Source organism: Triturus cristatus, chromosome 8 (assembly GCF_964204655.1).
Source record: "Triturus cristatus chromosome 8, aTriCri1.1, whole genome shotgun sequence".
Lineage (NCBI taxonomy): Eukaryota > Metazoa > Chordata > Amphibia > Caudata > Salamandridae > Triturus > Triturus cristatus.
In genome coordinates, this window is record NC_140591.1 from 1,182,756,799 (window position 1) to 1,182,773,929 (window position 17,131).

Below are 17,131 nucleotides of genomic sequence, written 5' to 3' on the forward strand. Positions count from 1 at the left end.
GACTAACTCATTGCGAAGTGTTTGTTGCAAAAGTGGGGTAGAACCTGTAAGTTTGAAACAAAATGTCCAGTAGTCTCATGTTTTGAAGCCAACTCTTTAAAAGTGAATTCTCTTGCCTATGTTGTATACTAAAGATTTCAGTCTTCCATTGTTTTTATTATTGTTTAACATATTTTCTGAAAAGTGGTTGTCGCTGAAAAATAATTTTGAATGCTGGACAGAAAACACAAAATACTATAATATAACACATATGAGCCATAGAAATTACCAGAAAATAACAATCCATCATTTCACTGAAAATTGCAATTTATAATTAAACATAAATCTAGCAAATAAAAACTATTCATAAACGAAAGGCAAACTTTCAAGCAACATGACATACAGTGGCATAGTATTCCATCAAATGTTGACAACATAGGAGAGATTGTAATTCTTTCAAAAAAGGTAACAGTTTGTTGGCTAGACACTGATCCAGATGAAGGATGTTGTATGTTTGCAATGAAGGCACACAAAAAGCTAGGCTCAAATTTGAACGTGACTCTCGCTAGGTCTTGTTATTTTTATGCAATATAGCTTGGTTTCTAAAGCAGACAACACATTTGCGAGGTATCAAAACCATAGACCTTTAAAAAGACCATCTAATGATAATAAGTAGGGGCAAAGATAAAGATAGGATGAGCAAACAAATGTCTTTGCTACAGAGCATTAAACATGCATGGTGCACCACCTGAGTATCAGCCACCCTAGTACTAGACCTGAATTTTGGAAACAGAACAAAAAGAGCAAAGAAATTAATGGAGATTGATAAATCACATCCAAAGACCAACATTTCTACACATTTCTAAAAAACAAAGGGATGTCTTTGGTCAGTGCTTCTATAAGTGATCATGATATTGGTTTTACTCTTTCTTTTTAATAAAGTTGAATTTTGCCTATTTCTGTGACTTGTCTTAGCACAGAGCAAAAACCAAAGGAAATGATGGACGGAGTGTTGAACATTGCAAGCACTCACCCCCAGTCAACTGATCTGGGTTTAATCCATCACCGTTCTTTAGCCCACTCCGCCACCCCAGTTCAGACATGGCCTTATGCAAATCAGTCTAACCCTGTGCCTCATGGGAACAGTCCAGCCCGAACGGCCAAGCCATGTCTTCCCTGGACCGGAAACAAGCTTCCTAGGACCGGTTTCTGGCATTTCAGCCGTCTTCAGCCAGGCTTGCTTGAATCCAGTGGCAACGTGAGCAAGGGACTCACGTCTGAGCATACCCTGCCAACTTATGGCGAACGAAGCAAAAACCAAAGGAAATGATGGACGGAGTGTTGAACATTGCAAGCACTCACCCCCAGTCAACTGATCTGGGTTTAATCCATCACCGTTCTTTAGCCCACTCCGCCACCCCAGTTCAGACATGGCCATATGCAAATCAGTCTGACCCTGTGCCTCATGGGAACAGTCCAGCCCGAACTGCCAAGCCATGTCTTCCCTGGACCGGAAGCAAGCTTCCTAGGACCGGTTTCTGGCATTTCAGCCGTCTTCAGCCAGGCTTGCTTGAATCCAGTGGCAAAGTGAGCAAGGGACTCACGTCTGTGCATACCCTGCCAACTTATGGCGAACAAAGCGAAAACCAAAGGAAATGATGGACAGAGTGTTGAACATTGCAAGCACTCACCCCCAGTGCCTCATGGGAACAGTCCAACTTATGGCGAACAAAGCGCTTGTTCGCCATAAGTTGGCAGGGTATGCTCAGACGTGAGTCCCTTGCTCACTTTGCCACTGGATTCAAGCAAGCCTGGCTGAAGACGGCTGAAATGCCAGAAACCGGTCCTAGGAAGCTTGTTTCCGGTCCAGGGAAGACATGGCTTGGCAGTTCGGGCTGGACTGTTCCCATGAGGCACAGGGTCAGACTGATTTGCATATTGCCATGTCTGAACTGGGGTGGCAGAGTGGGCTAAGGAACGGTGATGGATTAAACCCAGATCAGTTGACTGGGGGTGAGTGCTTGCAATGTTCAACACTCCGTCCATCATTTCCTTTGGTTTTCGCTTTGTTCGCCATAAGTTGGCAGGGTATGCTCAGACGTGAGTCCCTTGCTCACTTTGCCACTGGATTCAAGCAAGCCTGGCTGAAGACGGCTGAAATGCCAGAAACCGGTCCTAGGAAGCTTGTTTACGGTCCAGGGAAGACATGGCTTGGCAGTTCGGGCTGGACTGTTCCCATGAGGCACAGGGTCAGACTGATTTGCATATGGCCATGTCTGAACTGGGGTGGCAGAGTGGGCTAAAGAACGGTGATGGATTAAACCCAGATCAGTTGACTGGGGGTGAGTGCTTGCAATGTTCAACACTCCGTCCATCATTTCCTTTGGTTTTCGCTTTGTTCGCCATAAGTTGGCAGGGTATGCTCAGACGTGAGTCCCTTGCTCACTTTGCCACTGGATTCAAGCAAGCCTGGCTGAAGACGGCTGAAATGCCAGAAACCGGTCCTAGGAAGCTTGTTTCTGGTCCAGGGAAGACATGTCTTGGCAGTTCGGGCTGGACTGTTCCCATGAGGCACAGGGTCAGACTGATTTGCATATGGCCATGTCTGAACTGGGGTGGCAGAGTGGGCTAAAGAACGGTGATGGATTGAACCCAGATCAGTTGACTGGGGGTGAGTGCTTGCAATGTTCAACACTCCGTCCATCATTTCCTTTGGTTTTCACTTGTCTTAGCACACCTTTCTCCATTTACTACATTAAGTAACATAAGGTGGGTGTCACTTTGGATACTTTAGCAAGTGAGCTACTTAAAATACAATAAATATAAAAGGAATGTTTTAAACTGGCTGGAATATGTATTGCTCAATTTTCATAGTTCATGAACTGCATCCTGCCAATTGACATTTCCTGGGGCCAGGGGTAACTTGGGGACTGAATTTGCATATATCTGTTACCATGAATCATAGCCAGTTTGTACCCAGAAAAATAGATATTGTCATCACCCTTACCATTAAGTAAGGGATTACAGCAAAAGGTGTAAAATCAATTGCGAGCAGCAGTAAGCAGTTCTTTGCTCTGGTGCCTATTTATTAGAGGCATAGTTAGGATTTAGTTTTTTGTCATTGCTCACCTTTGGCAGGTTGTTACCGCTGCCTTGGGTACAAAATCTTTCTTTGATGTTAGCTGTTCATAAATGTGTGGTTTTGCCACCACATCTCTAGCTGTGTTCTCTTCCAAGTCAGCCTTTCACCCTTTCTCAAGCCCTGCCACATTTTCTGAAAGGACAGCTCTTGATTGTTACAGGCATTTTGAGGTTTCACCAACTTTATAATCTGCTACCTCTGCTTTAGCAGCTCTGAGACGAAACCTGGAGAACTCTTAAAAGACATGCACTACCCTGCCTCAGATCTGATTCCGATTTAGGGAGGAATGAATTTGTCATTTCCAAACAGACCTCAGTCTGGGAGCCCATTAACCATGATCCATGGACCCTGTGTTTTTTACGTTTGCGTGGTCACTGAAAATTCACCATAACGTTACTTTAGCCTGTGTTTTTATCAGTGAAAAAAAAATATATATATATATATATATATATGTATGTATGTATATATATATATATATATGTATGTATATATATATATATGTATGTATGTATGTATGTGTATGTATATATATATATATAATATCAAAGTAGCAGTCACCACTGTGTAGTTATAACTAGGACCTAGTGACAATTGGTAATTGATTGTTCGAGGCATATGAGCTGCAGATTACACACTTTTGCATAGATCGCCATCTGGTGTTGGGCCCGGATGTTTGCAGTTTGCTTTTCCTCTTGGAAAGTCTTTGGAAGTCACGAGGTCGGCGACTCCTCCTTTGGATCGTATTGCGCATGGGCTTCGGCTCCATCCTCAAATTGGTTTTTTTACGCCATCGTGCTTGGATGTAATCTTCGTGCTCCGGTTCCAAACATTTCCAGTTCGACGATCGAAGCGGAATCCTCACTCACATCGCGGTATTGTTTTGATCGCGATCTCCTCAATCACCTTCTCATCGACAAATCTTAGGTTCCAGTCGTCGACGGCGGCCTTCGGGCCTACTCAAGCTCCGGTCCCGGCTGATGGAAAGAACTCCATTCAAGAAGTGCCCTCGAAGTGGGTCCAAATTCCCCCACACCGATCTTCATGAGGTGTGCAACCTCTGCCTCTCCCCTGAACACGAGGCTCGAGACTGTCCGGCCTGTAAGTCTTTCAGATCGAAAAGACTTTTCGGGACCGAAGAGCCAGACGAAACATGGCACACTCCTCGACCTCCGTTCCAGTCGACATCTTCGGAGACAACGTCGAAGATCCAGGACAGCAGCACACCAAAGAGGACCTCGTCAGTGCTTCCGAAGCCGACGACTCAGATGTAGAGGACATCACCCCGGCGCAGAGGGTCGTGAGTAATATACCCCCCCCCCCCCCACACCCGTGCCGACACCCAAAAAGGCTTCGGTCACGCCTTCGCCTCCGGGCCTAGGCAAGACCAGAGACACTGCTTCACACACCCCACCTTCGGGCCCGGTGAAGAAGCCAAATAAGCCTTCCGGCGGCTCGGGCTCGAGCCAGCCTTCCAGCGGTGCCGACAAACACACTTCGGCACCGAAAAAGAAACCGGCATCTACCTCGACACCGAGCTCCGCACCGAAGTCCTCGGTGTCGAAACCCAGTGCCTCCGTACCGACGCCATCTTCTGTACTGACCAAACCCCATAAGGCCCTCGGCACCGACACTTCCACGCCGAAGCCCACCTCGGCACCGACCAAGAAAACGGAGGTTCCCAAGCCCAGTGCTAAGCACAGCACGGACAAGTCTAAAAAGCCATCGGCCCCGAAGACTTCGGCGCCGACGGAACAAACATTGTCACAGGAACTGTTTACACCGGATCCCTTACAAAAAACTCTTACCAAGGATCCAACAACTGGACATTTGGCGCTCTCTTCCAAAAAGAGACATTTGGACAAACCGGCTCCACCTCCACCTCCAAAGAGGAAGGACTCTGCTACCTCCCCTTTCAGAATACCTTCCCCACCTCCTCCACCTCTGCCCCCTCCGCCTTCTCCACCCCCACCTCATCGCTCTCCGACCCAGTCTCCAGACGATGATGATCAGGAGGACCCATATCACGATCCAGGGGATGTGCCCCAAGACCCCACCCCTACAGGATCCCCAGACCCATGGGACAATTACAATAACCCAGATATTCCAGACGTCCCACAAGATGACCTTTACCCTTCCAGGCCATCTCCACCGGAAGACTCATTAGGTTTCCACCACCTACTTCAGAGGGCGGCACATTATCACGGGGTAGAGTTACACACTGACCCAGTGGAGGAGGATTTCCTCCTCGACACATTTGATACCGCACATAGGTCTACCTCCATACTACCTAATCCCAAGGGGGTGGTAAAACATGCGCCAGAGGTTTTTAATGACCCAGTCAGGGCCAGGGTCATTAACCCATGCATAGAAAAAAAGTACAAAACTGCCCCCACAGATCCTGCCTATATCAAAGGGCCAGCGCCACTAGATTCCCTAGTGGTTTCCACTGCACGAAAGAGGTCAAATTCCCAGGTGTCAGGCGAAGCACCACCACCTGACAAAGAGTCAAAGCTACTGGATGCGTCAGGAAAGCGCACTGCGTCACAGGCAGCCAATATATGGCGTATCGCCAACACCCAAGCACTATTGGCCAGATACGATAGGGCGCATTATGATGAATTAGAAACCACAATGCACCACCTCCTGGAAAGATACAAAAATAGGGCCAATTAATTAATTCAAGAGGATAAGACAATAACTAACACCTCCATACGCTGTGCCTTAGATGCAGCATACACAGCCTCCAGGGCCATTAGTACTAGCGTCCTTCTCCGTCGCCATGCTTGGCTGAGAATATCAGGTTTCAAACCTGAGGTACAGGACTCTATCCTAAATCATCCCTTTGACCAACGACACCTATTCGGCCCAAAGGTAGATGAGACCCTCGAAAAAATGAAGAAGGACACCGATACTGCGAAATCTATGGGAGCCCTGCAGTCACACCCTCCTAGGCGCTCCTTTCGCCGCTCTTCCTTTCGGAGTACATCTAGAGGCTACAACTCAGATAGCGCGTCCACTTCCTACAAATCCCCCACTCAGTCCACCTTCACAAGGGGTTATCAAAGAGGCGGCTATAGGGGCAATAACAATAAAGGCAGAGGCAAAACAAATACCGCCCGCTCTGCCACACCGCCTACCCAATGACTTTCCCCCCCGCTCCCACAAGACCATCCCACTCCGGTCGGGGGCAGACTACAAAATTTCCTTCAGGTCTGGGAGACCATCGCCTCAGACAAATGGGTGACCCAAATTATTCGGTCAGGGTACTGCCTAGAATTAACATCAACCCCCCCAAACATTCCACCCAGGCAACGCCCAATGTCACAAGAACATTCCACATTATTAAAACAGGAGGTAATCTCCCTCCTACAAAAACAGGCAACAGAACAAGTTCCCGCCAATCAGCGAAATTTAGGGGTCTACTCCCTATATTTTCTAATACCAAAAAGGGACGAGACTCTACGACCTATTCTAGATCTCAGGCCCCTAAACACATACATACATTCAGACCATTTTCACATGGTAACACTTCAGCAGGTGCTTCCGCTCCTCTCCTAGAACGACTTCCTCACCACACTGGACTTGAAAGATGCATACTTTCACATTCCGGTACACCATGCTCACAGAAAGTACCTCTGATTTGTAGTGGACGGGCAACACTACCAGTTCAAGGTGCTCCCATTCGGAGTCACAACAGCACCAAGGGTATTCACCAAGTGTCTAGCGGTAGTGGCAGCACACCTCAGAAGACAGCACATTCACGTCTTCCCATATTTGGACGACTGTCTGATAAAAGCCACGTCCTTCAACCAATTTGTACACCACACCGTCACTACAATCCAACTACTTCACCAACTAGGCTTCACGGTGAACCACCAAAAGTCCCAGCTAACACCATCCCACATAAAGCAATACCTCGGTGCCACCATAGACACCTCAAAAGCCATAGCCTACCCCAATCCGGCCAGGATTGCAAGCATTCAGGCTTTGCGTCAAAGATTCATACTTCAACACTCCCTTCCAGCAAGAGTGTTTATGCAACTGATACGGATGATGGCCTCTTGCATTTTCATAGTGCCCCACGCAAGACTCCAGATGCGTCCACTCCAAGAGTGCTTAGCGCGCCAATGGAACCAGGCCCAGGGGCAACTGACAGATCTGGTGTTGGTAGACGATCGCACCCATCGCTCTCTGCAGTGGTGGAACACCACAAACCTTTCCAAAGGTCGACCGTTCCTGGACCCGGTTCCACAAATAATACTAACAACAGACGCATCACTCTCCGGCTGGGGAGCTCATCTATTACACCTCACAGTGCAGGGCACATGGACGCCGCAATAAAAGTTACTCCATATCAACCATCTGGATTTGCTAGTAATCTCTCTAGCCCTAAAATCCTTTCAGAGACAGATTTTAGGCAAGGCAGTCCTCATTTGCACAGACAACATGACGGCCATGTATTACATTAAAAAACAAGGCGGCACACACACTCCACAGCTCTCTCAACTAGCACAGAGCATATGGAGATGGGCAATTCCACACAAAATCTTTCTCCTAGCCCAACATGTACCAGGAGTCCAAAACACCATGGCAGATCTGCTCAGCAGACAGACGCAGCAGATCCACGAGTGGGAACTTCACCCGCAGGTTCTTCACCCGTTCTTTCAAATGTGGGGGCATCCGCACATAGACCTCTTCGCCACCCACGAAAAGAAAAAATGCCCAAGCTTCGCCGCCAGATACCCACACCCATTGTCCAAAGGCAATGCGATATGGATGAACTGGTCAGATAAATTTGCGTGCGCTTTTCCATCTCTCCCACTAATACCATTAGTGGTGCGAAAGCTACAACAGCATTCCCTCACACTGATCCTAGTAGCTCCACCATGGGCCAGACAAACGTGGTACACCACGCTGCTGGAACTCTCGGTAGTACCACACCAAAAGCTACACCTCTCACCATGCCTCCTAACCCAGAACCATGGAGAGATCAGGCACCCAGACCCAGCTCAGCTCAACCTTGCGATCTGGCTCCTGAAATCCTAGAATTCGGATACCTAAACCTTCCCCCTGACTGTATGAACGTCATCAGAGAAGCTAGACGTCCTACCACTAGAGCCTGCTACGCTGCCAAGTGGAAAAGATTTGTTGTTTATTGCCATAACAACACAATCAATCGTCTACACGTCTCTATACAACACATCATATGCTACTTACTCCATCTACAAAGGTGTAACCTAGCATATACCTCCATTCGGCTACACCTCGCAGCAATTGCAGCTTACCTACAAAACAGGCAGCACCTATCACTTTTCAGAGTACCTGCCATTAAAGCCTTCATGGAAGGCCTAAAATGAATAATTCCCCCCAGAGTACCACCCTCACCTGTGTGGAACATAAATATCGTTCTCACAAGGCTAATGGGGCCGCCTTTCGAACCTTTGCACAAATGCGAACTGCAATTCCTCACATGGAAAACAGCTTTCCTTATAGCCATCACCTCCCTTAGAAGGGTCAGTGAGATACAAGCACTTACTGTACAAGAACCTTTTCTCCAAATGCACCAGAACAAGGTTGTTCTCCGTACCAACCCAAAATTCCTACCTAAAGTCATTTCCCCTTTTCATCTAAACCAATCTGTAGAATTACCAGTGGTTTTCTCGCAACTTCAAACTGTTGCAGAAAGGGCTCTACACATGCTAGACGTCAAACGAGCCTTACATTACTATATCCAAAGAACACAACCTTTCAGAAAGACCAAACAACTGTTTGTCTCTTTCTCTCCACCACACAAGGGCAACCCCATCTCAAAATCAGGGATTGTAAAATGCATACAGATTTGCTACCACAAAGCAAAACGAACACTATCCGTTCCCCCTAAAGCCCATTCTACACAAAAGATAGGGGCTTCTATGGCTTTTCTAGGGAACATCCCATTAGATGTTATCTGCAAGGCAGCTACATGGTCAACACCGCACACTTTCACTAAACACTACTGTGTAGATGTGCAAAACCAAGCAACAAGCTAGTGTGGGCCAGGCTGTACTAAAAACACTATTTCAAACCACTGCAACAGATACCGGTGTTCGCCGCTAAGGTTGGGAAATGCTATATAGTCTATGCAAAAGTGTGTAATCTGCAGCTCATATGCCTCGAACGGAATATGCTACTTACCAGTATGCATCTGTTCTTGGCATGTAGAGCTGCAGATCTACACACGCCCACCCGCCTCCCCGTCTACCTGTATCTGTTCCAGTCTATCTTATTTAGATACAACACACATGGGTTTCTTCACTGTTATTACTACGCTCCATCTTTCCCTGTTGGCGAAAAACAATCTGAGGATGGAGCCGAAGCCCATGCGCAATACGATCCAAACGAGGAGTCACCGACCTCGTGACTTCCAAAGACTTTCCAAGAGGAAAAACAAACTGCAAACATCCGGGCCCAACACCAGATGGCGATCTATGCAAAAGTGTGTAGATCTGCAGCTCTACATGCCAAGAACAGATGCATACTGGTAAGTAGCATATTCCTTTTGGTTTCCATAGGAAATTGATATTTTGCTAATAACTTTGGTGCTGTTTGATGAATCTTCATGAAACATTAAAAAAAGTTCATCCACCTCAGCTCCTTCCTTGAAAGCTTCTGGGTGATCTGTCATGTGGGGGCCAAGAAAAAGGAGGGGGGGAGAAAACACAATTTCCCTATCCAGTTCCCATTGGGAGTTTTGAACAGCGCTACAGCCAAAATTGCTGAACGGCATTAAACCAACTTTGGCAGGAAGCTAGATCTTCACACAGAAAGTATGATTTTTGTGATTTGATGTAAATCCATACAATAGTTTTAAAGAAATTAAGGTTAAAAATGTGTAGGTGTCTGGACGGTTTGTTTTGCGGGACTCCACTGGGCATGCAACTTCATATAATAGAGCGATCTGATTGGCCGAGGAGGCTTTTTTCCTGTTGGCAGCCTTGCAGGTGCAAGAAGGACCTACAAGTCCCACAGGAGAACACTGGTACTGGATCTGTGTCCTGAAAATTAAGATGACTTTTTTTATTTTTGGAAAATTAGGCATAAAGGGGGAGAGTAGGGGTACCCTGACTCTCTGGGCAGTGTTTGGGTGTTTCAGAGGGACCCACCCGGGCGAGATTTAAAAATGTTTTGGTTGCTGCCATCCTGCAGGACTCTCGCAGGAGCCAACGGGACACCCCTTGCTCACGTGAGAGTCCAGCAGGATCACAAAAAAAAAGTGAAGTGGGTCTCCCTTGGGGTAGGACAGACCTGTGGCCAACTCCATGGCACACTCATTGGAAGGCCATGCGTGGCCGAGGGTTGGCTACCTGCGGGGGAGGGGCCTGGCTGGCTATTAAAAAAAACAAAAAAAAAACGTAGAAAATCACTGCTGTGACCTCACATATTACATCACGCATGACATCATTGATAACCTCACTGGTATTGAAAAATGTGTGGAGAGGTTCAGCTCGCTAGGTACAGCAGTCTTTGTCATCGTTCTAATCTTTCGTCCAGGTTAGCAAAGGGCAGACCGTGAAAGAAGTTCTGCAAACAAACCAAGTAATTTAGTTTTTTAAGGAGTACATTTGTTTATTAAATTTGTAAAGAAAAGAAAGATACACATACACCGACCTACATCCCAAGGCTGATGGGGCTTAGTATAATGCTTCGAGAAAGGCAAAAATCCTTGAAAGGTCATAAGTGTCACTGCCTTTAATCATTAGTAATTGTGCAATTTTTAATGTTCTATTATAATCATTTTGAGTTTGAATTAAATTGAAAATGATTAAAAGGTAATTACTTTTTGCCATAAGTACTAGTTATATATATGTGAAAAATAATTTTTGAAACACCATTAAAGTAAGTTTAAGTTTTTCAATAAATTTGCCTGTTTAGAGTGTTGCTTTCTGTAGCTGGAGAACTGCAGTTATGGCTAAGTCGTTTTTCCATTGTGGAGCAGGAGTAAAGCTGATGCGTTGAATATCTCTGCATTATTTGATTGATCTTATTAAATGTCAATTTGTGTTTTCTCCTTTGTATAGGTATGTTCTCTATTCCCTGGACCTTTACAACGATAGTGCACATTATGCATTGACAAAGTTCAAGAAGCAGTTCTTGTATGATGAAATCGAAGCTGAGGTGAGTTAGGAAATTGTAAATCCTTCTTAAATTTACTTTACCAGGATGCTGCCCTTTTACAACAATTGAGCATACATGACGCCCTATTTCTCATTATTACAGCCTTGTTACAGGTTGAAATTAATTTGACTTTCTGCTGCACTTGGTAGCTGCTTTTTACAACGCTTTCTGTCAAATGTCCCCAAATACTGAGAGATGGCATCCTTATTTAGTTTCTATGTTTATTTGAATGTTTGTTATACCAATAAGAAGAAAATAGGGAATATTGAAGAATACTGGTGTACACATTCATTCATGGGCAGAGATGGAGGAATTGACCTTAAAAAAATCCACGCAGAGGCTGATCACTGGCTGTATGACTGACAGCTATGTTGGTGAACAGCAGATGTGTTGGTTGCTTGCAGGCTGCATATTTATTTGCTTCCCAAAATAAAAGTACTTGTTTTGGGGTCTCAAGAAGAGTTTAGGTACATTCTTTAAAAACATTGGCAAAACCTACTGCAATATAAAAAATAATGCTTTCTATGTACAGTGCATCTGTGAGAAACATAATGTGTGATTCTTAGTCCCTCGTGCATTGCAATGCAAGCATTCAATAGGTCACTTGCTATCCTATTTCACATTTTCAATAATTCCAACCCATATGTTACCAAGCCAATCAAAACAAGAGTCATTTGTCAACTGAAAAAGTTCACCTCTTTAATTCTCCATGGCTATATTACCCACAAAATCAACAATCTAATCCCTGTAAGACTATCAAAGGTGCCACTTGCAGCGCTGAGAAACCATTACAGCTAGCGTTGACAAATTGGTACCTTAGCAACTCAAAAACTCTATAGCCCTGGTTTTCGGAGTCTTTAACCCAAGCAAGAAGCAGGCTGAGAAAAGAGGAGAATGAGTGGAGGAATTCAAAATTGGCCCAATGGCTAACCAAGCTAAAAAAAATGAAGGAAAGAATACAAATCCATAGTCTCTTCTGCTAAATCTAATTGCATTCAGGAGCAAATATTGTTCTCTCACTGCTTAACACACTCACACTCATGTAACATCAAAATCTAAGCCCGACATGCAGAACATATTATGTCCAATATAAAGGGGAAAAAATATTTCCTGGAGAAAATTAGTCAAATAAAAATCAACTTTGCTATAGATGTTTCTTCCACTCCTCCCTTCCCAAAATATATCCACACCTGAAATACTTTCTCACCCATCCCTGCTGAGGAACTAGAAATTACATAAAATACCCGAGACTCGCAAACTACTTTTGCAACTGTTTACTAGCCAAGTTAATTGAGTCTACTTTCCATATCTTTCAAGATATATGGTTTGATCTGATCAATGCCTCACTAGATCAAGATTTGTTCCCGACTGCACTGAAGACTAGTACATCTCCCCTGTAATCAAAATATCCTAGCTCGACCCCAGTCATAAAGCAAATTATCGACCAGTATTTCACCTGTCATAGCTGGGAAAGCCATAGAAAAAAAACAGTAGCCATAGAAGAAACAGTGGCCAACCAACTGAACAACAGAATCTCAAAAGAACATATCCTAGCCATCTACCAGTCAGGATTCAGACCAGGTTCTAGCATTAAAACAGTAGCCATAGTGGTATTTGACAGTGTATTTAATATTCTGGACAAAAGCTGCTCCTATCTAGAAGAGCTTCTCGAACTATCGGCAGCCTTTGACATAGTTAATCATGGAGGGCTACATCAGACATTCAGCATTTCTTGGGCTACCCTGACCACATCCTACATTGTTAACATCCTTTCTGATCAACAGATCCCAGTTAGTGAAGTTGGGAGAAGACACCTAAACCACCACCAAAATGATTTGTAGGGTCCCTCAAGGACTGATTCCAAATGTATTAAGTCTGTACATGGAGCCCTTAAGACTAACCTTAAGAAAATGAACTGTCGCCCTACACCAGAGTGCCAACGATAACTAATTGCACTTGAAAAAACATTAAACAAACAAAGATATCTCTGTTCTAAGATGCTGCCTATTCCACGTACACATATGAATGCATGAGAACTTTCTTCTTTTGAACCCACAGAAAACAGAATTCCTCCTTCTTTCAACATCCCTCCAGTATAAATTTGGTTCTAATCTCCTGAAATCCCTGAACTTGTAGGGTTTTTCAACAACATCAACCATCTGCCAAATCTTTAGGTTTCACTTTGGATTATACCCCTATAATAATCCCTCACATCAACAATGTGGCAAAACCCATCTACGCCCTCCTTTATGCCTTCAAGAAAATGCAACTTCCCATCTTCACTGATGATCTCAAAACAGCAGTCCATGCTGTAGTCCTCTCAAGATTAGACTTCAGAAATGCAATTTTAGCAGGAGTCCGCTAAACGTCATTTGCCCCCTTAAAGCCATTCTAAAAAAGGCAAGTTCCTTACCCAGGAGTATACGACCACATCGATCTCATACTTCACAACCTCCACTGGTTATCTATAACGCCCAAAATAACTGCTAATATTTGCTTCCTCATTTACAAGCCCTTACGTGAAGCTATCTGTCCATACTTAACAGATCTACTCAGTCTTTCTGGCTACTCATGGGGTGTCTAAAGTCACAAAACCTTCTCTTTGTACATCCCAAATTCAGGCAAGCTACAGCACAGAAGCAATCCTTCGGTTTGCCACTTCAACAGGGTACTGAAATATAAAGTGTATTGCATTTTGTTTTAGGGGTGAATGTGGTAGAAATGCATTTTCCAAATACTTAACTCATGCTGGCTTTATTTTTCCAGGAAAATATACACTTTCAATAAGACTTTATTGTTCACTTTTCCTGTACAAGAATATACGCAAGTCTCTTAAGGTACTGTAAGGCGTATTAAAGTGCCAACTCCCAAGAAGAGCAAGGGTTGAAAAGAAAGTGCTTTATACATTCTAAAATTGTTACTTTTAGACTGAGATTGCAGTGGCAAAATAGAGAGATAACAGAGAAGTGGCAGCTTATCGGGATCAGTGAGACTCTAGTCACAGATAATCCAGGGACTTGTCGCTTGTTTTTATCTCATCCTCACTCTCTATACCCCCATTACATTGAAATCCTAGCAATCTTAGCTTAAACCCACAGATGAAAGTTTACATTGTGTTGATTCATGCACTTCTCCAAAGGGGGTAACCTATTCAGGAAAAGCTGAAATGGAACATTGGTACTATTTGGGTATTTTATTGAAAGGTTGACATTTTTGACCAGCCCCTAATTCAGATTTTTTTTTCTGATGGTTAATTTTAACAGCTGATTCCCCACCTGGAGAATATCCCTAGGTGTCAGACTGGATCTGTAAGGTTTCCCAGCAGTGCCCCCCCGCACTCCTAGGAGGTGCCGTGTGGCTTCATGTTGACTTCCTCCATGTTCTGTCCTGGAAGTGACAGATCGTTGATCCGGTGATCCACTCTTTCTTTTCGTCAGATTGGCAACATTTTTCATCAAAAATTCAAATCCAGTGTGCCAGGGAACAAAGTCCAGCCTAAAACTGCAGGGTTCGAACATGCTGCTACTGTCGGAAGCAGATGTCAGTGATAGACAGGGTCGAGAGTGCTTTTATTTGGGCTCGGGAAATGACACCAAGCAATCCGAAGAATGCACTGTAATGAACCTAAAGACGATCTGTGACCGTGAAGTTAATCTATATATCGCTGATCGACAGAAAAATCCCAGCAAGTCCCACTCGAAGATGATGGCGTGGATGTGTTCCCAGTCTCATTACCGTTCCTGCAACTTTTTCTCATCCTGATAAAGGTCGTCTAGTAAGTAAAAGTCCAGGTCGAAGCAGAAGGACAAGAACACCAATTGGGACTTTCCCATCCACACCTCGCTACTCTCTATCAACAGTGAAGTTTTGAGGGCGTAATGGAGCCACTCAGTCTCGCTCCGAGTTGAGAAGACAATTTTACAATTAGTCCAGGTGCACTCAAAATTCCCGTGGTCATTGGTGACACCGCAGCAGGTTCATGCCTTTATAGTGGTCATGTTGCACATTTGTGGCACATTTTTGGTTACCTTTGGTGTGCCTTCTTGCCCCAAGGATCTGCATGGGCTTCCAGTCTGGTTGCCACCTGCAAATCCGTCACCGTCGCCGCTTATACCTCAGGTTCTGCATCGACTCTCGTGCTGATTTCTGCTCTGGCTCCACGATCTCTGCCGGTTCCTTAGATGTTAGTCTTGCCGCTGGACAGGGGCCCTTTGCTGATACTGTAATCTGAGCCGAACTTGCCTCTGTCACTTCCAAACGTCATTCCGACACACCTGTTTTCCATTTAATCAATGTCAGACGAAACACTGCCCCTACCACGAAGTCACCCCAGTTGCTCCACCAGCTTTTCGGAGATGACAACAGAGTTGATGGGGATGATTTTCCCCATAGTATGATAACCATTTTTATATGGACTTAGGAGAGGCCAGTGTGGTTGATACTTCCCTTGACAATGGGTTAGGGTCCCAACCCAATCCGACCCCCAGGCCACTAATGGAAGAAAGTGCTTCCATTACTGTTGAGATCAGATGTTCTGCTGAGGTTCTAGATCTACAAATCCTTCTGTGGAGGTCAAAATTTTTGTTCTTACTGACATTTTACAGACTCTGGACCCTTATTGCCATTCAACAAAGTTGTAACTGACACATTGATCGGCAACTAGTCTAAGCTTTACTCTTGCCCACTGGTTATTTTTTTTTTTTACTAAACACTAGGAAGTTAAACACTGATTAATTTGCTACAGCCCCACCATAAAGGGAGTTGAAGTGAATTAAGACATTTGGGAAAGTAATGTTTTGCAGTGTGAATCTTTCTGGATTCACTATGCTGTGCATTATTCCGCCATCTAGTGGTTGGGTCCGGAAATGTAGTATTTCTTCTCTTTTTTATCGACATACCACCATTTGGTGTCCTTCGTGACGTCGACGCGCTTCCTCCGTAAGCTCCCACCTTTGGTCGCCATCAACAGATTCTTTTTTCCGCCGTTGGGTCTGGAACGTTGTCGAGGAGTTCCAGAGTTTTGGAAGAGGAATTGCGAAAATCGAAGGTTATCATTGCACTCGACTACAGGCCAGGTAGCCGGGACTACTAAGGAGAAGAAAATTTCGAGAGAACTCTACGTTCACACGAGAGTGCACGCACGGGATCCCTGAGTGCAGGAATGGACAAAACTCCCTTCAAGTTTTGCACCAATTGCCACCACAAATAAATACGACCAGCATCCAGTCTGCAACCTCTGCCTGTCGCTCCGCCACAACAGCGAGGACTGCAACGCGTGCTCGGCGATCACACCCAAGACCCTCAGAGTAAGAGAGAGGCAGAGAAGGGCGAACCACAACATGCAGGGGCCACCTCCATCGCTCCAAGACTTGGGCCTCTCCAGTGGAGAAGAGGACAACATCGCCGAAGGACCAGAGGACTGCACGGTCATCGAAGTCCATAAGAAAACGTCGAAGGAGGTCAGAGTCGACGACCCCCAAACCCTCGACCGACACTCGATAGAGTGTGACAAAGTCCTCAAAGCGAACAGTGCCGTCGAAGCTACTGCACCCAAGGACCAAGAGCCCAGCGGATCCTTTGAAAAGGACTCCTGGACGGCAAAGACCCACGAAACTCAAGGTCGTCGAAGGAGCCCCTGAAAAGGAATCCTCGACACCGAGAAAGGACGTGTCGACAACTGCTTCGATGTCAACGTCGACAACCAAGAAGCGAAGCGCTCAAACCTTCGATGCCAAACAGGCTGCCGAGATGGAAAGGAAGAAAAGGAGGCTCGAGGCTGAAATGGCGAGCATCCTGCAGTGGAAGGAGGACTTCGACGACAAGATGAGTCAGTACACCATCCCGCCGAAGCCCGCT

At 45.2% G+C, this 17,131-nt stretch overlaps 1 protein-coding gene across 2 annotated transcripts in view; it reads left to right on the forward strand.

Moving 5' to 3' along the window:
• CYFIP1 (cytoplasmic FMR1 interacting protein 1) overlaps positions 1-17,131 on the forward strand; it is a 517,233-nt gene that overhangs the window by 187,117 nt on the left and 312,985 nt on the right. For both annotated transcript variants that reach the window (XM_085622863.1, XM_085622862.1), the window contains exon 18: positions 11,179-11,275. In XM_085622863.1, coding sequence (XP_085478989.1) covers positions 11,179-11,275 — 97 coding nt within the window. The remainder of the gene's footprint in view (positions 1-11,178; positions 11,276-17,131) is intronic.